This window comes from Heterocephalus glaber, unplaced genomic scaffold, assembly GCF_053883595.1.
Source record: "Heterocephalus glaber isolate CG9 unplaced genomic scaffold, H.glaber_assembly_v1.0 deba00001610, whole genome shotgun sequence".
Lineage (NCBI taxonomy): Eukaryota > Metazoa > Chordata > Mammalia > Rodentia > Bathyergidae > Heterocephalus > Heterocephalus glaber.
The window spans coordinates 32,549,860-32,574,268 of record NW_028258381.1 but is presented as its reverse complement, the minus strand read 5'-3'; the positions used below and the strand labels follow the sequence as shown (position 1 = coordinate 32,574,268).

Sequence of the window (24,409 nt, the reverse complement as noted above, 5' to 3'; positions counted from 1 at the left end):
TGCTATTCTATGTCTCTTCTGGTTCCATGTGAGTTTTAGGATTGTTTTCTCTAATTTTGTGAGATATGCTATTGATATTTTGATCTGGATTGTATTAAATCTGTATAACAGTTTTGGAAGTATGGCCATTTTCACTCTATTGGTTCGTCCTACCCAAGAACAAGGGACATCTTTCTACTTTCTGATATCCTCTTGGATCTCCTTTCTCAGAGTACTGTGGTTTTCCATGTAAAGGCTAGATTGAGTCCTAGGTATTTCATTGTTTTGGATGGTGTTGTGAAAGGTGTTTCCCTAATTTCTCTCTCAGTGAGTTTTTATTTGTGTACAGGAATGATGTTGATTTTTGAGTGTTGACTTTGTATCAGCTATGCTGCTGAGTTTGTTTATTAAGTCTAGAAGTCTTTTGGTGGAGTTTGGGGGGTCTTCTATGAATAGTATCATGTCATCTACAAATAATAATAATTTAACTTCTTCCTTTCCTGTCCTTATTCCTTTTATTTCTTTCTCTTGTCTAATTGCTCTGGCTAATGTTTCCAGAACTATATTGAATAAGAGTGATGACAGTGGATATCCTTGTCTTGTTCCTGATTTTAGAGTGAAAGCTTTCAGTTTTTGTCCATTTAGTATGATGTGGGGTGTTGGTTTGTCATAGATAGCTTTTATCAGATTGAGGTAAAGACCATTATTCCAATTTTCACCCTTTATTTTTTTTGGTACCAGGGATCGAACTCGGGACCTTGCACTTGCGAGGCAGGGTCCGGAATCACTGAGCTAAATCCCTGGCCCCCTATTCCAATTTTCTATGGGTTTTTATAATGAATGGGTATTGGACTTTGTCAAATGCTTTTGTTTTTTTGCATCTAATGAGATGATCATATGGTTTTTGTCCTTGGCTCTGTTAATATAGCGTATTATATTTATTGATTTGCATATGTTGAACCATCCCTGCATATCTGGGATGAATCCTACTTGGTCATTGTGTATAAACGTCTTGATTTGCTGCATTCTGTTTGCCAGTATCTTATTGAGCATTTTTGCATCTATATTCATTGGGGAGATTGCCCTGTAGGTCTCTTTTGGTTGGATCCTTCTTTCGTTTTGGTATCAGGGTAATTCTTGCTTCCATGAGTGAATTTGGGGGTATTGCTTCCCTTTTGATTTCATTAAAGTGTGAGAAGTAGCAGCATTAAATCTCTAAATTTCTTGTAGAATTCAAGAGTGAATCCATCAGGGCCTAGGCTTTTCTTTTTTCTTTTTTTTTTTTCCTTTGGTACTGGGGATTGGACTCATGACCTTGCTTACGAGGCAGGGCGTGGTGCCACTGAGCTAATTCCCCGGCTAGGGCCGGCTAGGGCCGAGGCTTTTCTTTGTTGGTAGGTTTTTAATTACATCTTCAGTTTTATTGGCTGATTTTCATATCTTCTTGGTTTAGCTTTGGTAATCCATATGTATCCAGGAATCTGTCCATTTCTTCTGTGCTTTCCATCTTATTAGAATGCAGGCTCGAAGCAGGTATTGGTGATCTTCTAGATTTCTGCAGGATCTGTTGTGATTTCACCCTTTTCATTCTCAATTACATGGATTTGAGTCTTCTTTTCTTTTTTGATAAGATTGGTTAAGGGTTTGCCAATTTTGTTTAACAGAATCTATGGGTCATCTAGTGCAGATAGTTAAAGACTACACACTTGTGCTTTGAAGTCATTCCTTAGCACCACTATATAGAACATGTTCCTTCAAGCAAAATGAATACCTTGCTTCTGTTCCTCAGTCAACTAGACAATCCAAGTAGAATAATATCTTTAGTATTCTCCTCCCTCCTTTTCTGACATTTCTTTTGTATTTATACCCTAATGTTCCTAGTGACTTTTAATCACCCTGTAGCTTTATAGAGCCCGCCACTCTGGTATTTTCACAGAATGTCTGCATTTTCTGATTCCAGTAATTTAAAACTAGCCCTATTTCCCCCCACATTAAAACTCCTACTTACTTTTTTTTTTTTAATTTTGATTTTTTGAGACAGGGTCTCCCTCCGAAGTCTAGGCTGGCCTCAAACTCATGGCAATTCTCCTGCCTCAGCCTCTTGAGAGCTGGGATTACAGGAATGTGCCACCACACCTGGCAAAACTCTTACTTTCTTAATGAATGCTGACCACAACTAGAAGTTAGAGGAAGGTCTTATTTTTTCCAACATGAAAGACTTAACAGTATTCACAAGAACAGTTGATGTTTATGGGAGAGTGTTTATTGAATGAACAGTTACAACTTCAAATAATGGAAGAATTTAGAGGAAACACTGAGGGAGAGAGATCTAGGGTCCAGACTGTCCATTTCACCTCTTTTCAGTTTAGGGAAAGAACTTACAAAAACTTGTTACATTTTCTGAAAGATTATAGGCCTTAGCCTAAGTCAAGCAACACATTTTCCCACAAAATTGTGATAGCCCATTTTAATTAACTTGAGGAAGATAGGAAGTATGGGTAGGGTTAGATTTTTCTACCAACACGAGTATTAAAAATTATAGTTAATTCACTTGAGGCAGGGTGTATGAGTACTTTTATCTCTTGAGCATATATTAAGAAAGATGTAACAAATGAAAGGTGTTTGACTTGGCCAGTTGGATAGTTATTGAGTGGCTGATTGGAATGTTTGCTGCTAGCTACACAGCAGAATAGTTACATAGCTCTTAGTACTGGAGTAAGTACAACATTTTGTATTTTAAGGTAAGTGCAGAGCCAGATCATAGAGAACATATTGAGCTTGCATTTTAGGGTTAGGGTATGTATTAGTCTACATGTTGAAGGATACTCTAATAGATTTTTAAGGAGCTGAAATAATCTTTTAGGAAAGCCCAGATCACATAAGCACAAAATGCCTTGAAAATAATCAGTACGTAACTATGGAATTTTCTTTTCTTTTCTTTTTTTTTTTTTGGTACCAGGGATCAAATTTGGGACCTTGTGCTTGCAAGGCAGGCCACAGAACCACTGAGCTAAATCCCTGGCCCTACTATGGACTGTTCTTGATAAATTCAATTTTTACCAGATAAGCACATCCACAGCTGGGAGTGGTGGCTCATGCCTGTGATCCCAGCACTAGGAAACTGAGGAGCAAAAGTTCTGAGCTACACAGCAAGTTCAAGGACAGCCGGGACTACATAGCAATACCCTGTCTCAACAAAAGACAAAACCCAAGGAAACAAGGAAAGCATACTCCCTTGGCCACACATCTTTATTATTTTTCAGCTAGACGAAGGAAAGATAAATTTCTACTTTTTAAATTTCCACCCATTGACTCCTTATCATTTTTTTTTCCTTAATATGAAGCTGCTCTTTATTAAAGATCAGTAGGCCTTTTTGTTGTCATTAGTCACTTTCTCTGTAGCCACCCATGTGGCATTGTTGACCATTTTTTCCTTGAAATTCTTGCTCAGTTTTTGTGATACTGTGAACTGTGCTTTTAGGACCTATTTCTTCTATTTATCTTTAAATGTTGATGTATTCTGGTATGTTGCCCTACCTCATCTTCTATTTACTGGAATTTCTTAATTTCATCTACTTTTTTAATCATTTGGGAAACTTCATCAAAATACCTGAAAATGCTTGCCTGGAGGTTGCTTGACAATATTGCTTAGGGTCTGGGTGGGGTTTAGTCATTTATTCTGGAATAGCATCTGAGATATTATATGACATTAATGTGAATTCTGGTCAAGAAGTACAGTTTGGTGCTGTCTCATTGCTACCTCAGTTAAAATTTCTTTAACAACTATCTTAATAGGTAACATTTGAGGTACTTTTGTTTTTATGTCAAGCACTGTGCTAATTAATAAGTATCGTAATTGAGGTTACATACTTGTGATTCAATTAGGATTTGAATTTGGACAAAACTGTTTTCAAAACCCAGAAACAGCATGAAGAGAATGTGAAGAACAAGATAGAAAAGCTCCAAACTGTGGGCACCAGCTCCTGGAGTACCTCGGGCTGTCCACTGCCTCTGTCTATTTACAGCCAGATGCCCTGGAAGGACTCAGAGATTGTGTTTTTAAACATTCTTTGCGTTCTTCTTTGCATTGTTGTTGGCAAGATGGTAACAATGACCTCTTCTACTTACAGGTATTCTGAAAGTTGAAATGCTTACTGAAATGGTACTCCATCTTTCCAAGCCTCACTGAAATATGACTGCCTTTCCAGGCTGGTGTGAGATCTCAGTTTTCACTTCTATTGTTCTTGAGTATTTCATTCATGGTCTTGGTCACATTCTGCCTTGTATTTGCATATTATACTGCTCCTAACATACTTAATATTTTTGAGGGAAAGGATTACATCTTATCTTTGCCTTTCCCCTTCACTTATATGACAAAAATTTAATGATCACTCACAGAGTGCCAGTACTGTTCTAGTCCTTGAAAGTCTTGAGATTAAGAGATTTGGCAGCAGAGTGAGAAGATATAGTAAAACAAAATAAATTTGTATCTTTAATTGCGAGATCTTTCAGAATGATTTCTCTTGTAATACTCTAGGATCTTAAAGAATCCCAATTCCAAGGAACTGAAAGAACCTGATGTTAGATATTTATAACTATCATGTGACTTTTTTCAAGCCCTCATATACAAATATTTCATGAATGCTAGAAATGTAATATTCTTGATTGATGATAGAACGTTTGTAGCTTCCATGGACTACAACTCAAAGTGGAGAAAGGTTATTTTAGCCTGCTTATTAAAGTTACATGTGTTGTTAAAGTTACAATAGTTAAAGTTACAAACTCTTATTTCATAATTTTCATTATGTGTTTAATAAAGACAGAATAAAATTTAAATCCCAATATTGCCCCTTAAAGTCCAGTATAAGGGAATCATAGTGACACTGCTGCATTTTAAAGTCAAAATAAATGTAAAACAGACATTAATTTGACTCAGTCAACAGATTTCCAGAATTTATTAAAATGTTATTTACAAATATATCCTACTCTATCAATTCATCTACTATTCAGGCATACACTGTACCAAGGAATGGTTCTAATGAGGTCTTGTGCTCAAACAACTCTGTAGGGCTGTAGAGATTGCCTTTAGCTACATTTTATTGATAGGGTCCTTGAGGCACAGAATTTGTGGTTTGTTTAGGTCACAGGTATACTTTTGAAAAGAAGTTTGAGATGAGTTGGCTTAAGGGGATGGGATACTGAAAAGCATGGAGAGGGGTGGGATATACAAAATTACATCGTGCAAAAACCTCTGGGGAATACTGTTTTTACCAAACTATTTCTGTGGTGATAGGTACTGTGTTTCATTGTGAAAAGACCATTCATTACAAAATAGCTTGTGTTTTTTGACTTCCCGTATCAGTTTCGTATTGGTCCCAATGATTTGAGTAAGGTGACTTTGCGTAGGAAATTAACTCCATTATATCAGGCTTACTTGAATGGCATGTTTGTAATCTATTATAGGATCATAGAATCATTAAAAAATTATAAGTAGCCTACTAATCTCATTTGTATGAACTTAATGTTTAATGTCTTGGGCTTTAGAAAAAAGTTCACTGAATTGGAATGTTATTCTGGAAGAGTATTACTATCTTGCAAAAGGTTTTCCTTTTCCTCTTAGCCTTCTTTTTTTTTTTTTTGGTACTGGGGATCAAACTCGGGTCCTTGCCGCTTGCGCAGCAGGTGGCGAAACCACTGAGCTAAATCCCCGGCCCAAAATTTCTTTCTTTTCTTTCTCTCTTTCTCTCTCTTTCTCTCTCTTTCTCTCTTTTTCTCTCTTTCAGATCGAACTCAGGTCCTTGCGCTTGCAAGGCAGGCACCGGAACCACTGAGCTAAATCCCCAGCGACTCCTCTTAGCCTTCTAACAAAGAGGGTTTAGTTTGGGTCCAGATCAGGTGTGGGATTAGATTGTGGGGTTGATAAAGAGTACTCACTCTGAAGAGATCAAAAGCTATGAATCTTTAATAGGATGTGGTGGCATATGACTGTATAGTAATCCCCACACCCTGCAAAGCTGAGGTGGGAGGATTACAAATCCAGACTGGACAGTTTAGCAATTCAGGGAGACCTTGTCTCAACATGAAAAATGAAAAAGGGCCCGGATGTAGCTCAGTGTGAATACCCTGGATTCAATCCATAGTACTACTAAAGCAAACAAAACTGTAGAACATTGGCTTTCTCTCTTGTACCTCTTCTAAATTTTGAACTCCTTTGTCCTTTACTTTTCCCACTTGGAACTCCATATATTAGTGCAGTAAAAGCAGTGCTTCTGTTTTCCATATTAAGACAAGTAGAGCAGGACAAAGAGAACAAAGAGTATGTTCTTTAACCTGCTCAGTCTGGAATAGCCTGCTGGTGAAGGCCATGGGCTTTGCCATTCAACTTGAGATACAGTTTTGCTATTTGATAGGGACGTTTGTCCTTGGCAAGTTAACTTCTCAGAGTTTTTGTTTATTCATCTGTAAAACTGGATAAAGAGTCTTGCATAGTGTTCTGTAGTAATGAAAGCTGTTGAGTACATCTAAATTGCTTAGCTCAGTGACTTTCTTGCAGTTGTATAAAAATATTAAGTGTTATTATTGAAGTACTGATAATCTAACCTAGTTAACCAGAGTGGGAAACTAGGAAATGTTGGGAGAGTCCTCATGGGTAAATGAATGAACATTTAGAGAGGCAGTGGGAGCTGAACCTGGCTACCTGCTGTCATCTTGGCCTACACCCACTACTTATCATCTCTGTGACTCTGGGCAGAACAGTTCTCTTCTTTTTGTCTGAGTTATTTCATTTTCAGCTAGTAATGGTGATAATAGTATCTGCCTCATGGGGTAGTAAAGACTAAATGACTCAGTGTTTGTGAAATACCAGCATACCAAAGAATTCATAACTCAGTGGCTGTCATTGTCATCGTCATACTTTTTGACACAGCATTTCAGGGCTGCAGGATTTGATATTTAAAATTTGGAGAATGCCTTTTGGGAGACATTTGTCATATTTGGAGACATGTTTGGTTGTCAGAACTTGGGAAGAAGGGTTACTTCTGGTGTCTAGTGGGTTCAGGCCAGCGATGCTACTGTGTGCCCTTCAGTGGACAAGAGAATTCCCACCGTAGAGTTGTGAGCTCAAAACGGAGTGCTGAGAGTGAGAATCCCTGTGCACAGCCTGCCTCATACCAGCACCCGTACTCGCCTGAACTTGCTGCTTCTTTTCATTTAATCCTTCCCCTCTTACAGGACTCAGTACTCATCAGTCTCTTTAAAGAATTAAAAGTTAAATTATGTCATAAAATATCTAGAATATATAAAGAACTGAAAAAATTTGGACCCCCGCCCCCCAAATTTAAAGACTGAGTCCAAAAAATTGGCATCCGAGATGAATACACACTTCTCAGATGAAGAAGTACAAATGGCAGATATATGAAGAAGTGTTCAACATCACTGGTCATTGGAGAGATGCAAATGAAAACAATGCTGAGATTCCATCCCATCCCAGAAAGAAAGGCTGCTATCAAGAAATCAACCAGTCACAAATGCTGGTGGGGCTGTAGGGAAAAAGGAACCCTTCTCTGGTGGCAGGAGTGTAGACTGGTGCAACCACTGTGGAAATCAGTGTGGAGAGTCCTCAAAAAACAACCAGAGATTCCATTCGCTCCAGCTATTCCTCATCTTGGTATCTTTCTGAAAGAATTAAAAGCATCACACCACAGTGATACATTCACACCCATGTTTATAGCAGCACAGTTTGTAATAGCTAAATCTTGGAAACAGCCCAGATTCCCATCAACTGGTGACTGGATAAATAAGATGTGGTTTTTTTATACATTGGAGTACTGCTCAGCCATAAAGAAGGATGGGCTTGAGACATTTCTAGGTAAATGGATGCACCTTGAGACCATACTCTTAAGTGAAATAAATTGGACACACATCTGTAAATATTGTATTGTTTCTCTGGTGTGAGAAACTGAAAATTAAATAACGACCAAAATGTATAAAATAGACACTGAAATAGGAAGAAAATGTTCAAATGGAAAGGGGAATTAGGGAGGGGGGAGGGGAAAAGGAGGGAAGGGAAAAGGGGAAAAATGAGAAAAGATAAAATGGAAACAAAGCTTTTGTAAATAAGGAGGGGAAGTGGGGTTGAAAGGAAGGGAGGGGAATGGGAAAAAAATAATCAAAGTATGTCATGTGCAGGTACAAATTCCATATGATAAAATGATCATGTATTTCTAAATTGTACCAGTAAACTTAATAAAAAATTATATATCATATTCCTTCTAGAAAAACTGATGTACAAAGAGGAAAAATTGAAATGTTTCATAACCTTTCCCATCTAGAGATAACCATTGTGGGAAACTTAGTATATTTCCTTTCAGTACTCTTTCCTACAAAAACAGGAGAGTTTAAAAAAATGTATTTTTATTTAAAAGACTAAGTTCTAAAGACATCTAGTAAAAAAATTTTGTTTTCCTCCCTCTTCCAGTTCCAGTTTCTCCTCTAGAGATCAATATTAATTTGATGCAAGTCTTTTGGTATTTTCCTCTAATCTTATATGCATTATTGTGTAGATTTTTAAAAAATAAATGATGTCAGGGTATAAGTACTGTTCTGTTAATGTTCTGTTAATGTTTTCCCCTAAACTTACAATATTATTCATGTGTCCACGTCAGTGTATTCTAGCAGTTACAGGTATCCCATAGTATGTCTTTATTATGTTTATGTAGTTGGCTGTTGATGGGCATGGCTGTTCACAGTTACAATTAGTGGTTATTTAAGCACCTTGGACTTTTAAGCCCACATATAAGTGCATATCTAATGTACATTTCTGGAATGGAAATTGCCAGGCTGAGAGGTGTGAGGACTTAAATTTTCATAGACTACCAAATTGTTCTTCGGAAAAATTATACCAGTTCACAGTTTCACCAGGAGCCACCCTGTAGTTTGGCCTGTTTTATTTAGGCTGATTTTTAAGTACAGTTTTCTCTCTGAATACCACATTAGTTATGTCCCTTAGGTTTTCATATACAGCACCCATTTTGTATTTGAGTAGTTTTCACACAAGAAGAGTTAAGGGGAGAAATTGTTTTATATCAGTATAGGCAAATGGATTATTTCTGTTTTTGTTAATTTCTGGTTTCACTCCAGAGAATATGGTCTACAGAGTTCTGTGTTTTCCAGCATTGATTGATTTTCTTTATAGGTTAATACCTAATCAGCTTATGTAAGTATTCCATGGGGATTTAAAATGTTAATTGTCTCGGGCCGGGGATTTAGCTCAGTGGATTCCGCCGCCTGCTGCGCCAGCACAAGGACCTGAGTTTGATCCCCGGTACCCCCCCCAAAAAAAGTAAAATGTTAATTGTCTGGATAGGAATTTTATATGTGTATATATTTGACAATCAAGGATGTTACTGTTACTCATAGTACTTAATGTTTTCTAAGCACTTGATCTGCCTGTATCTGAGAAATCTGTCACCCTTTAACTGTGAATGTTTAACTTAATTTTTCCTAAATTTTTGCCTTAAATATTTTTATTCTTGCTTTTATCTTAGCAAATGTTCTTGTATTCCTTTTTTTTGATTTGTATATTTACATTTTTATTAGAATTCTTCAGAGCTGTCAACAGTTGGACAACGTATCAGGAAAAATACACATGAAACACAACATCCTTTAAGCTTGCACCGCTTATATATTTACACATAAAGTTACTGTATATATAAAAAATATTTTCAAGGACTCATAGGCTTGGGAATATTCAAAAGACATTATTGCTACATTTCAGTATTTACAAAAGAAGCCAAAAAATGATTTCAAACATTGAGCAACTGCAAAAAAAATCAGATGTAAAAAGAAAAATTATAAGAATAGAAACTTTCAAGAATATTCAAGACAAAACTCTCAATGAAGTGCCCCTGAAGTACCTAGACATCTACAATTAACTTTTCTTACTATAATCAAAGTTAATAGGCACACAAAGGAATTTTTCAGACAAAGTATGGCAAATGGCAACAATCTCTTATGTGACAATACGACCCCAAAACCTGTTAACTTTGGAAAGGTGCAAGAGCATCAAACTCCATTGCAAATGGTTACTTCCAGAGTAATGGACAAACTGCTTTAAATGTAGTCTAAGGGATGGATAAGGGAAAACCATGGAGGCCACGTACCTGAATTTTGCAAGACAACACACAGATCTTGCCATGTACGCATTTACCTCTTACATTAGACAGCGATGAGGAGAGGGGGAGAGAGAAGGTAAACTATCAAGAATAATATCCAGGCCACAGCCCAAAGGATAACATTTAACTATGTTGCTCGGTGGAACAGTAGCATTACATACAGCCTAAGGAATGGGTACAGTATGCTAAGTATAAATAACAGAGTGCCTTAAGTGCACATGGATTGCAAGTAGGTCAGTCCCTCAGCACTCCACTTCTGACAAGCCTCTACGCAAGCTTTTGGTAAGCTATTCTAGACAGCTATGTACAGAAACAGGTCTGATGACGAAACCCAAGTTACTTCTTGGGTACTTACTGAAGGACTGTATTGGACTCAGGGCAAAAACACCCCTCAAATACATCTCTGCATGCATATACACACATACACTCTTATATGAGATACTGGCCCAATGTCCAGGACATGTCTGCAAAGGAGGATGAATCTAACTTTGACTTCCTGCTATACAAGAATCCAAACTAAGACAGCACTGCTTTCTCACTCCTGCAGAATCCTGTGGTAGATCAGTAACTTCTTCAAACAGCATCAAATCCATTGAGTACAATGCTATTCTGAGGCTAGCGGCTTATTCTGGGCAATCGAAAGCGCGAGTTCATTGGCTAAAAGAGGAGGTTTTTGTTATGACTGCTTGACAGTTACATTTTTTCCTTTTTAAAAAAAGCCAGTATTAACTGTTTCCTTCAAACTTGTATGGCTCAATCTATTCCTACACACAGCTGACATAATGCCAGATTTGTACACAGAAACTAAACCTTGTGGGCTCCTCCTCCAATGTATGAACACGCACAATCTATAGATGAGTATATCCAGACACTGGCTAGGGAGGCCTTGTCTCCAGTTCAACTTCTAATAGCAAATTCTATTTAAAAACCAGGTCAGGTGTACAAAAGCTCATGTGGTGGTCCACAGCTGTGTCTTTATTCATGTTCAAGGGGCACTTTTTCTTGGCCTAGGTCTCATTCTCAGTGTGAAATATGAGATTTCATAAAGCCAGATGTTCATATTTGTGTCCTTTGTTCTAATAATGTTCCATTTTCCACATGAAGGGCTTAGGTTTCAATTGCCAATCCTGATGTATCTTCATATCATCCTGGATCCTTTAGGCCAAATGTGAGTACTTCAGCACTCGGGCGAGAGCTGAAACGTGGAACGGAACTCCGAAGCCAGCGCAGCCACGGTGATGAGAGGCGCTCACGGTGCCTGGGATTTTCTCTGCATCCTGCACCTCCTGCTCCGCGTCCAGCCAGGTTCTTCTCAGCCATCTGCAAGTCCAGGGGAACCGTCTCCCCCATCCATCCTTCCTGCACAATCAGAGTTAATAGTCAGAGCTGGTGACCAGATCAGGCTGACATGCACTGATCCGGCCTTTGTCAGATGGACTTTCAAGACCCTGGGTGATGTGAGTGAGAATAAGGACAGTGAATGGATCAGAGAAAAAGCCGAGGCTGCCCACACAGGCAAATACACGTGCATCAACAGAGATGGCTTAAGCAGCTCCATTCATGTATTTGTTAGAGATCCTGCCAAGCTTTTCCTTATTGGCCTTCCCTTGTATGGGAAAGAAGACAGTGACACACTGGTCCACTGTCCTCTGACAGACCCAGAGGTGACCAATTATTCCCTTAAGGAGTGCGAGGGGAAACCTCTCCCCAAGAACCTAATGTTTGTCCCCGACCCCAAGGCTGGCATCACCATCAGAAACGTGAAGCGTGCCTACCATCGACTCTGTTTACGTTGCTCTGCCAACCGGGAGGGCAAGTTGGTACTGTCAGACAGGTTCATCCTGAAAGTGAGGGCAGCCATCAAAGCTATACCACTCGTGTCTGTGTCCAAACACAGCTCTCTTCTGCGGGAAGGGGAAGAATTTACAGTGACATGCACAATAAAAGATGTGTCTAGTTCTGTGGGTGCATTGTGGATAAAAGAGAACAGTCAGCTAACTAAAGCACAGGTAAAACGTAATAGCTGGCATTTGGGTGACTTCAGTTATGAACGTCAGGAAACACTGACTATCAGCTCAACAAGAGTTAATGATTCTGGAGTGTTCATGTGTTACGCCAATAATACTTTTGGATCAGCAAATGTCACAACAACCTTGAAAGTAGTAGATAAAGGATTCATTAATATCTTCTCCATGATGCACACTACTGTATTTGTAAATGATGGAGAAAATGTAGATTTGATTGTTGAATATGAGGCATACCCCAAGCCTGAACACCAGCACTGGATATGTATGAACAGGACCTCCACCAACAAATGGGGAGATTATCCCAAGTCTGAGAATGAAGGTAACATCAGATATGTCAGCGAGCTTCATCTAACCCGGTTAAAAGTGACTGAAGGAGGCACTTATACTTTTTTCGTGTCCAACTCTGATGTCAATGCTTCCGTGACATTTACTGTTTACGTGAACACAAAACCAGAAATCCTGACTTATGCCAGGCTCACGAATGGCATGCTCCAGTGTGTGGCAGCAGGATTCCCAGAGCCCACAATAGATTGGTATTTTTGTCCAGGAATGGAACGGCAATGTTCTAATTCTGTACAACCGGTGGATGTGCAGATTCAGAACTCCTCTGTGCCACCATTTGGAAAACTCCTGGTTCAGAGCTCCATAGATTCTAGCATGTTCTGGCACAACGGCACAGTTGAGTGTAAGGCTTCCAATGATGTGGGCAAGATTTCTGCCTATTTTAACTTTGCATTTAAAGAACAAACCCATCCCCACACCCTGTTCACCCCTTTGCTGATTGGTTTTGTGATCACAGCTGGTATGATGTGCATCATTGTGATGGTTCTCACCTACAAATATTTACAGAAACCCATGTATGAAGTGCAGTGGAAGGTTGTTGAGATAAATGGAAACAATTATGCTTACAAAGACCCAACACAACTTCCTTATGATCACAAATGGGAGTTTCCCAGAAACAGGTTGAGTTTTGGGAAGGCTTTGGGCGTTGGCGCCTTTGGTAAAGTTGTGGAAGCCACTGCGTATGGCTTAATTAAATCAGATGCAGCCGTGACTGTTGCTGTCAAGATGCTCAAGCCGAGTGCCCACTTAACCGAACAAGAGGCCCTCATGTCTGAACTCAAGGTCTTGAGTTACCTTGGAAATCACATGAACATTGTGAATCTCCTGGGAGCGTGCACTGTTGGAGGGCCCACCCTGGTCATTACAGAATATTGTTGCTATGGTGATCTTTTGAATTTTTTGAGAAGAAAACGTGATTCATTTATTTGCTCAAAGCAGGAAGATCAGGCAGAAGCAGCACTTTATAAGAACCTTCTGCATTCAGAGGAGTCTTCCTGCAGTGACAGTACCAATGAGTACATGGACTTGAAACCTGCGATTTCTTATGTTGTCCCAACCAAGGCAGACAAAAGGAGATCGGCAAGAATAGGCTCATACATAGAAAGAGATGTGACTCCTGCTATCATGGAGGATGACGAGTTGGCCCTGGACCTGGAAGACTTGCTGAGCTTTTCTTACCAGGTGGCAAAGGGCATGGCTTTCCTTGCCTCAAAGAACTGTATTCACAGAGACTTGGCAGCCAGAAATATCCTCCTTACTCATGGTCGAATCACAAAGATTTGTGATTTTGGTCTAGCCAGAGATATCAAGAATGATTCTAATTATGTGGTGAAAGGAAATGCCCGACTGCCTGTGAAGTGGATGGCACCAGAAAGCATTTTCAACTGCGTGTATACATTTAAAAGTGATGTCTGGTCCTATGGGATTTTTCTATGGGAGCTCTTCTCTTTAGGAAGCAGCCCCTACCCTGGAATGCCAGTTGACTCCAAGTTCTACAAGATGATCAAGGAAGGGTTCCGAATGCTCATCCCTGAGCATGCACCTGCTGAAATTTATGACATAATGAAGACTTGCTGGGATGCTGATCCTCTAAAAAGGCCAACATTCAAGAAGATTGTTCACCTCATTGAAAAACATTTCTGATAGCACCAATCACATTTACTCCAACTTGGCCAATTGTACTCCCAACCCAGAGAACCCTGTGGTGGTGGACCATTCTGTGTGGGTCAGTTCAGTCGGCAGCAGCACCTCCTCTACCCAGCCTTTCCTTGTGCATGACGATGTCTGAGCAGGATGAGCTTTTGGGGTCTCCCCTACAGGAGCAGTCCGCAGTTTTTTGGCTTCCACATGGTCCTTTTGTTTTCCTTCAACTTGCATCTTGTTCCAGGGTAGTGGGTCCCCCACTGTAATCCTGACTTTATGAGCACACTTTAGTGGCTGATGATTTTCTTGTCATCAGCCACCAACCCATTGTAGAGGTTCGAACTGTATATATTCCCAAAAGCAAAGTAGCTCCCACTATAAACAAAAAAAGTTCTGATTTAGAGAAAGAGAGGGTGGAATGGACTAGATGCCCAGATTTCTTTCCAATGCTTCTCCAATTCTGTTTGAAAGGTGTGGTTGGTTGTTGATTTGTTCATGTATTCTTAATCTCACTAAATGATATCACAGAAATACTACTATTCATTGGTCACTTACTCTGTACCAGCCAGTGTTTAGCTTTCACGTGGATTATCTAGTTTAATTGGCACAGTTTGTACTATTATGCCAAAGTGATATGCAAGGAAACCGAAAATGCAAATAGCGTGTGCACTAGAATCAATTGTACCGTAAAGGGTGAGATTTTCCTCCAGCAAGCTGACATTAAAGGCTATGCAGATAACACCTCTGTTATGCTTCTGCACGGAGGTGTGAATCAGAATCCTGAAATTGTCCTAAGATTCCCTTCTACTGTACTTCTCTTTGCCCTCCACTTCACTGCACCTCAGGCCAGCCCTACATGCGCCTTCATGTTCCTCCTATTTTTTAAAGCTTTCTTGGTCAGCATGCAGGCTGGTGGTTTGGTTTTCCAGCACTGGTTTAGATCAGAATCGCTTGTTTCCCAAGACTTGCCCTGGAAACTGATTTAGTAGCTCCCAGGATGAGCCTGTGTATTTGTGTTTTACCCAAATAAATAACATTGATTCAAACTTCTGTTTTTATATATATATATATCCTTCAAGATGCAGCTTTGTTGTCACCTTGTACTAGACACCTTCTTTAACCACTGGCTCCCCATCTGATTCAGAAGTTATTTTTCTCTTTTTCCACCATCCTGAAGATACCTAGAGCTCCTGGTACCTCACTTATCTGTCTACCCACTAGTCTGTTGGAGTTCTGATCTGTTTGCCCCTTTAATCCTTGTCACTGATACACAGGGGTGATTAATAAGTATGCATTGTAGTTCATGCCAAAGAATCTCACATTGCTCTCTGAGGATATTTATTACTAAATTGTGTAGGTGTGTGTGTATATATTTTTTTGTTTTGTTGTGTTTTTGTTTTTTGAGACAGGGTTTCACTATGTAGTTCAGGCTGGCTTCAAACTCACAGCAGTCCTCCTGCCTCAGCCTCATGAGTGCTGGTATGACAGGTGTGCACCACCATACCTGACTTCGATTATATTTTGGATAACAGTCCTTTATCAGATATTTCTCCCAGTTGGTGTCTTCTCTTGCTCCTGGCATTGTCTTTCACTAAGCAGAAGTTTTCTGTTTTTAATGAAGTCTAGCTTATCAGTAGTTTATTTCATGGATTTTGCATTTGATGCTGTATCCACAAAGTTACTGCTATACCCTGTGTCTTCAAGGTTTTCTCCTATATTATCTGCTATTTTCGTACTTTTGCTTTTCACATTCAGAGCTACAAGCCAGTTTGGATTTTTATGAAGGATATGAAGTCTGTCTACATTCAGATTTTAGAGTGTATATGTTCAGTTATTCCAGCGCCATTTGTTGAAAAGACTATTTTTGCTGTGTTGTATTATCGACTTTGCTCCTTTAGGAAAGATCAGTTGACTTTATTTATGGGACTCTATTTATGGACCCTCTATTCTGTACCAGTGATCTGTCTGTCTGATCATTTAACTTGTGTATAAGTGAATACATTATTTTGTTTTTGTTTTAATTTATATATTTATTGGTACGTTTTAGGTATACAATACATTTACATTTATCATTGGGTGTTTGTACCTGAACATGATGTATCTTAGTTCTTATTTTTTCCTCCATTACCTGTGGACCCTTCACCTCCACCACCCTTCCCTATTTACACAGACTTTGATTCCATTTTTTTTTTCTTTCTCATAATTTTTCCTTTCCCTTCTTCCCTTTCCCCTTCCCCTCCCACCACCCCCAAACCCTTGGACCTTTGCCTATTTCAAATTATCAGTTATTCATTTTAATCATTTTCATTTTTATTTACACTTTCAGTTTCTCACATTAGAGAAACTATTCGGTATTTACACATGTGTGTCCTATTTATTTCACTTAAGAGTATGGCCTCACTATGCATCCATTTAGCTATAAATGTCTCTAGTTTCTCTGAATGCATTATTTTGGACAAACTTATCTATTAGACCAATTAAGAACAGGAAAGGGCTGGGGATTTAGCTCAGTGATTCTGGCGCCTGCCCTGCAAGCACAAGGTCCTGAGTTCGATCTCTGGTACCAAAAAAATAAAAGAACAGGAAAAATAAGTTTTTATTTTACCTTCACTTATTATTCCATCTTTAGTGCTTTTCCTTTCTTTTGTAGATCCAGGTTTCTCACATATCATTTTTCTTCTCTCCAGATGACTTTAACATTTTTTCCAAAGTAATCTGCTGGCAACAAATTCCCACAGTTTTTGTCTTGAGAATGTAGTTTTCCTTTATATTTGAAGGATAATTTCACAGAATACAAAATTCTAGGTTAGTGAGTGTCTTAGTCACTGTCTTTGTTGATACCTGGAAATTAAAGGGGGTGAGGTTTATTTTGGCTCACAGTTAGTAGAGGTTTCAGTCCATACTCCGCTGGCTCCAAAGCAGGACTGTATGGCACAGGGGCATGGCAGAGGAAGAGTTGCTTATTTCATGGCAGATAGGAAGCAGAGTTAGAGAGGAGCCAGGAAGGGAAATAGACCCTTCTGGGTCACAGCCACAGTCACTCACCTCTTCCAACCAGGTCCCTCCTCCTAAGAGCAGGCCTGCTATGATGCCTTTAATCCGATCACCTTTCAAAGGTCTCACCTGTGATCACATGAGGCTCTAGGGCAGTGCTGGTGAACCTATGGCATGCATGCTGCAGCAGGCTGTTTGTTATCCTTGAAAACTCTAAAAGGTTTGCCATGACTGCTTTAGGGGCACATCTGGGTATAAACCATAACAGTGAAGTTTTTTGGGTTTTTTTTGTCTTTTGACTTAAATATTTTGCTCCCTCAGTATACAAGTGCCCCTCCCCTGATTTTTTTCTTATTTTTGATTTTCTGTTGTTTAAAAATGATACCTATTGTTGTTGCTCTTTTATCCTGTTGGTTGTCTCTGAACTTCTGGATTTGTGGTTGGTATCTCTCATTAATCTTGGAAATTTTTCAAAATTCCCACTATTTATCTTGATACCATTATAGTTGTCTCAGTGCTTGAATAATGCTCTTTTTTTATTGTTCTCTTTGCTTTTCAGTTTTGGCGGTTTCTGTTGAGATATCCTCAAGCTCAGAGATTTTTGTATCAGTTGTGTCCATCAGTGATAATCTGCATTTCTGTTATAATGTTTTTGATCTCTGGCATTTCCTCATGGTCTTTTTCTTTTTATATAGGGAATTTTTTTATTAGTACATGTTTGTGAAACATATCGAATACATTATTTTGTGGGGAGTTGGTACATATCCACATTGCATCTTAATTCTTTTTACTTCCCCTCCCCTTTTCCTTGTGCTTCTGTCCCTAGATCCCCTTTTCATCTCTGAAATTCTTAGGATTTTCATCTCTGCTTACAATGCCCATCTGAACAGGCAGTGAAACATATAATCAAATTTTATTTGGGGGAGGTAAGAAATACAGTAGATGATCATTTTGATTCTGAGACATTTGTTTTTAGAAATGTTGATGATGTACACATGTATCTTGAAATTGAGGAAATTGAGCAGTTCTAGAAGTCTGTTATGAAGAACAGTTTACTTTGCTCCAAATCAACTCAGAAATAAGTACAAATAACTTAAAAACAACAAGCATAACTGTGTAGCTAGAAACCAGAGATCAGTACTAAATTTGATTCTGAAATTATCTTTTTCTGGGCCATATGATACCCTGTATTATATTAAGTGTTTACTTCAGTAGACCACTCAGTTAATATAGTCATGGTTCATGTTATAATTTTGTCTAGAAAATATGAAATACAGAGAATAAGTTGGTGAAATAATAAATTTAATTATTTCTCTTTAAATTGTAGGCTTTCCACTCAACTTTTTTTCTTAAACTTCCATAATTATTGATACAATTTCTATCATTGTGTTACACATTTTGAAGTCCTGGTGTTAGGTGTATGTAGGTTTATAATTATCATATCATTTGGTGAATAGATAATTTTTTTAAACTTTCAGTTTCTTTTTTAAAAATTAATTTTATTGGCCCCAGTCACTGAGCTGCCACCGAGGACTCAGCTGCCTCCCCCTTGAGCCCCCTGCTTCCCAGCGATCCGTACCACCACCACCCCCGCCCGCCTTCTCCCCCAGCCGCCTTCCGCAGGCCATTTCCACTGAGGAAAAGGAATCGTATCGTATGTCCGCTATCCAGAACCTCCACTCTTTCGACCCCTTTGCTGATGCAAGTAAGGGTGATGACCTGCTTCCTGCCGGGACTGAGGATTATATCCATATAAGAATCCAACAGAGAAATGGCAGGAAGACCCTTATCACTGTCCAAGGGATCGCTGACTACGATAAAAAGAAACTGGTGAAGGCGTTTAAGAAGGAATTTGCCTGCAATGGTACTGTAATCGAGCATCCAGAATATGGAGAAGTAATCCAGCTCCACGGTGACCAGCGCAAGAACATACGCTAGTTCCTGGTAGAGATTGGACTGGCTAAGGACGATCAGCTGGAGGTTCATGGGTTTTAAGTGCTTGTGGCTCATTGAAGCTTAAGTGAGGATTTCCTTGCAATGAGTAGAATATCCCTTCTGTCCCTTGTCACGAGTTTAAAAACCTCACGGCTTGTATAATGTAACCATTTGGGGTCCACTTTCCCTTGGACTAGTGTAACTCCTACATGCAATAAACTGAAAAGAGCCATGAAAAAAAAATTAATTTTATTGGTATACTTTTGATGTACATAATGATCTCATTCATCATAGGTAATTTGTACCTGTATCTTGATTATTCTTTTTTCCCTGTTCCCTTCCCCTGCCTTCAGCCCTTCTTCCCCACCCTATTTGCGAAAGCTTTGTTTCCATTCTTTCTTTTTCCCTTCTTTTCCCCTCCTCTCTCCCTTGCTCCCCTTCCCATTTGAACATTTTCTTACTGCTTCCCAATATCCATCAATCCTTTTATCAATATGTAAAGTCCTTGTTTGACTCCTAACAGTATTTTTTTCATCTTTGTTTTGTCTTATATTATCAAGGCCATCCTACCTCTTTGCTTATAATTTACATGGAGTATCTTTTCCAGCCTCAGCTTTCTACTTATTTTTTTGTCTTTAGCTCTAAAGTGAGTCTTTTATAGATAGGATATAGTTGGGTCATGTCTTTTTATCCATTTTGACTTCAGTTTACATGTAAATGCTAATAAGGAAGAACTAACTTGCCACTTTTTAGTTTGCTTTCTGGATATCATATAGCTGTGTAATCCTTCCTTTTCCCTGTTACAGTGCTGGGACAGTCCTCTGCTCATTGGCTGGGCTTTCGCTGAGCCTAGTGGTCCGTGTAAGGTGAAAGCTTAAGGTCTTAGTCTTAGGGCTTTTCTGCACATGTATTTTGTCTACGCCTATGTGTTTCTTCCTTCCCCTTGTATGTGTGGCTGCATTTGAGTGTCTTAATTTCTCATAGTCTCAACCCTGCTTTTCTTGGGTCCTTACATGGTTGGTTTAGCCCTCTACCATGACCTATGGCCCTAGCAGTGGACTTTTAGCTCCTGTGCAGTTTTCACATCAGGTGCCCAGGGCTTCTCTTGTTAGACAAGACAGGACCAGCTTCCCCAGACCCAAGAGAGGTTTAATGGGCTTGAGGGAAGGAATTGGTCCCTAGGCTGCTGCCCCCTTGAGTCACAGCAGAAGAACAGAAGGCAGCGGGCAAGAGCCCAGAGTCTGTGCGTGGCTTTTTTTTTTTTTTGACATATGGGTATTTGCTTTGTTATTGTAGACCTTTCACTCTTTTCACCACTCTTAGGTTAATTCACTTAATTTCAGGTTGTGTTTTGATGTTTCTGTAAGAGAACGAGAGCTTGAAGCTTTTTTGCCATTTTGCTATCACCACTTGAGAGTACTGTCTAAATTAAAACAGAATACAATGTTATTGAAGGGAATTTAGAACACTAGAAATGTGGAAAAGCTTGAAAAATACTCCTACCACCCCAGAAGAGTCACTGTTTGCACTTTGGTTTGTTGTCTTTAATGCTGTTACTTTCTTCATCTCTTTTTCCTTTTGTCCTGCTTTCTCGTATTCCTCTGCTCTTCCACCACCAATAAAACATAATCTTAGTGTGTTAATTTTTAAATGCACTTTTATTTTTAATTTCCCAAAATACTTTTATAAATAGTACAATTTTTATGTTTCTAAATATTGTAGATAATTCTCATTACCACTAAATGCTTGGATTGTTTTGTAGTTTTTAAGCTTTTATTGAAAGTAGAATTAACAAAACAGGTCTGAGTAACCTATGTTTCCTGTGACTTAAAACATTTCCAGTGTTTTTATGTCTACGAAAAAGTGGCATCCCCTCGGTTACAGGGGTGGGCCCAGACCACTTAGAAAGAATCTTGTTTGAGAGTTAATGTAAGAACAATTTAGCTAGCCATATGACTGTTAGTAGGCTAAAAGATGCTTATTGCTATAAATGAATTAGTAACCTCAAAGACTTTAGCTGGATATGGTGGCACACCCCTGTAATCCCAGCACTTGTGAGGCTGAGGCAGGAGGACTGCTGGGAGTTTGAGGCCAGCTTGGCCTACATAGTGAGACCTTGTCTCAAAAAACAAAACAAGTACTTTCACCTGTGCTATATTAATTATGACTTATAATTTGCCTTAACTTTGTACTATTTATACCTTGAAACTATTTATCTTTTGGTGACAATGAACAGTATACTTGATGCTGTGTGTAGACTAGACATGGAAGGTCAAGGAAGAGTAAGTTGAAAATCACGCCCATGCTCCTTCTTTCGGTACCTCCTGCTTCAAGTAGGGGCAGTTCTAGTTCATGGAGAGGTATCCTTTTCCTTAAGGTGATTAGTATATAGGGGAGTAAATTAGAAAGTGTGTGTTTGTGCACGCGTGTGTGTGAGAGAGAGAGAGAGATTTCGAGTTTTATATTGAGGTGCAGTGTGATTAATTTTCTTTGTAGCAGCAGTTCCTCCTTTCTATAGCTACATTATTTCTTGCTTTGGTCATTCATTATTGTCTATAATGAAGATTTAGACTTTTTATTTCACTGAAACAGTTAATATATAATACTTCAACTAGGATTTTTTCATAGTAATTAACTTTGATGTCTAGGAATACATTACTGCTAAAAGTGTAGACTAATATCAGGTACATACTTTTAAAGAATACAAATGGTAAAACTAAAGCAGTTATAAAATAATTCTTGTAAATGTGAATCTTAATTTGATAAGAAACTGAGTGCAAAATACTTATTTTGGTAGGGAGTCTTTGAACTGTATTTTCTAATGTCATTTACTTGTTAGATCGAGAAGTACTTGAGTGAATCAAGTTTGGTTATTGCATTCATTGGGTGAAATGGCTGCATTTGACAGTTTTTTCCCCCCGTTTTTTCCCCTTTTAGGTGAATCTGGATTGGGAAAGTCAACATTAATCAACTCATTATTCCTCACAGATTTGTATTCTCCAGAATATCCAGGTCCTTCCCATAGAATAAAAAAGACTGTACAGGTATGTATGTTAGTAATGTGAATTTGATGATAAGCTGGAATGATGCCAGCACACACTCATACTATGAAGTTTTATTTGCTAACATAGAGCTAAGATACAAATTTGGGCCTAGCCCCAATATTAGGTGGCAAATAAGACTCTTCAGACATTAAAAACAAAAACCCTAACCTTGTGTTCCTGTTTAGGTGGGTCTGAGGTGAGGTCGAGTGCATTTTGCAGGTTATGCTGATGGATCCTACTTTGTATAGCAAAGGGATAGACTCCAGATCTGCACTTCTCAGTAGAAGCCTGTGTAGTGGCTACTAAAAATTTAAAATCACTTACATAGCTCACATTGTATTTTTGTTTGGTAGCACAGCTCTGAAGTATTGAATGAGACAATTGTTGGTGAACTGAAGCAGGGATACACAGTATATGAGAGAGGCGAGTAAAGAACAGCTCTCCTTAGAGTTGCGCCTAAGGACTAGTAGTGATTATCATGGTACACAAGATGGAAGGACAGCCTGACATTGGGCAGACCATAAGGACCCTAAGAAGTGGTTTCGGAAGTCAATATTTGATCTCTTCTTAAGAATTTGTAATTGTTCTAGGAGTTTTTATTCTGTTTTTATTGTTGGAGTTTTATTTTTTCTTTCTTATAACCTTCATTGGGTTTGCTATTTGAAATTACTTACACAAATGTTCTCTAAAAACTTGAATGGCTTTTGTAATCAATACTGGAAATTTTAATCCTAAATGAGAAAGATAATTTTTTAATTTTCTTAATTTAGGTATTTAAATTCAACATCAGTAAGTTGGAATGTGAAATTTTAAATGGATTTGACAGTATACAATCATAAGTTCAGAAATATTTGGTGTAAAAGATCTGTTAGATATTATTCTTGGTGATTATTTCTGCTGAGGAAATTTTCTCAGTTCTCTTTATTGTTCTTGCAGCATAATGTCAGACCTCCATTAATAATAAAACTTAACACTCAGTTATCCTTTTTTTTTCTTTTTTTGTGAGTTATCTTCCAGGTGCCATCTTACGCATGTTAGATGTGTTAGCTTATTTGAATGTTACAGCTTTATGTGGCAGGTATTACCCTCATTTTACAGATGACATGAAGGCAGGGTGGGGATATGCCTAAGATTACGACAGATGGGGTTCAAATCCAGACAGGCTGGAGTGGGCTGTGTTCTGTAAGACTATGTATATGCATTTTATATGTAGATACTTAAGGCTAATTGAATGGATTAGCCAGTTCTTAATGAGTGTTTTAACTTTGCTTTTATTATTTCACTGGCTTGTGGATAATGTTTCATCTAACAAATTATCAAGTTTCTTTTGGTTTATTTTCATTTTCCTTTTAAATTCTAACATTTTTTTCCAATGAGGCAGTTAAGACAAAGTGAAGTCAAAGAATTTGATCACTAAAGCCATTTCTTCATCATAGATGCAGGATACGTGAAGGCAGTTAAATGAACGTAGAAAATGCCGTATAGGTCATATGACTATAACATCAAATACCCATTAGTAAATTTCTTAGAAGAAATTTTAAAAAATTAATTGCATGTTTGCTATTTATTAGGTTTGGATTTGCAAACTGGGCTCAAGGAGGTTTTAATGTCCTTTTAGGTTCCATGTGTGAAATTTCAGTAAACTGTTGGGTAGATGATGGAGGTCAGTGAACTCATGGAAGTTTTGTATTTTTCCATGTTTTATTTGAATAAAGACAAGACAAGGGTACTTGTTGCTCTCTTGATGCACCCAGGCAGTAATTCTTGCAAGTGGCTGAACACATGAAAGCACTGATACATGTAATACTGGGAGTTGAGTCCACAGAAGTCCAGCTTGGTGTGTTCAGCAAAGCAAGACTCAGATAATGAGATCACTCATAATAGAACTGTACTTATTCTCTTCTGGGCCACATGTTGCAGAAGTCTGTTAAATAGGATGTATATTAACTTTTCATCACTGATTTCCCCCATTGTGTGATTGTGAATTTTTTTCATTTTTCTTTTTTATCATATTTTCTCAGTTTTATAGTTAGCGTGTGTTTATAATCATTAAAATGCTTTTCAGGAAAGAAAGGGCCACACATTTAAGCAGAATGTTTTATGAATTTCTCCATAAGCATATCATATCCCAATTAAATATGTAACACATTTGGGCCGGAGATCTAGCTCAGTGGTTTCGCTGCCTGCCTCGCAAGCGGAAGGACCCAAGTTCGATCCCCAGTACCAAAAAAAAAAGAAAGTAAAAAATACATAACACATTTCTACCATCCCA

General features: G+C 38.5%; 1 protein-coding gene and 2 pseudogenes across 4 annotated transcripts in view; all 3 read left to right on the top strand.

Moving 5' to 3' along the window:
* LOC101722836 (mast/stem cell growth factor receptor Kit pseudogene) overlaps positions 1-19,336 on the top strand; it is a 33,117-nt pseudogene extending 13,781 nt beyond the window's left edge. The window contains exon 2 of the transcript XR_015445489.1: positions 11,313-19,336. The product of XR_015445489.1 is annotated as a mast/stem cell growth factor receptor Kit pseudogene (transcript). The remainder of the gene's footprint in view (positions 1-11,312) is intronic.
* The window catches only part of Septin7 (septin 7), a 96,035-nt gene that overhangs the window by 35,132 nt on the left and 36,494 nt on the right, over positions 1-24,409 (top strand). For 2 of the 3 annotated variants that reach the window (XM_087196420.1, XM_021254591.2), the window contains exon 2: positions 22,031-22,137. In XM_087196420.1, the coding sequence (XP_087052546.1) occupies positions 22,031-22,137 (107 nt within the window). Of the gene's footprint in view, positions 1-4,109; positions 4,194-22,030; positions 22,138-24,409 lie in introns of all 3 variants that reach the window. The other variant, XM_021254590.2, reaches the window with a different exon arrangement.
* On the top strand, positions 18,815-19,336 carry LOC110348248 (eukaryotic translation initiation factor 1 pseudogene; annotated as a pseudogene).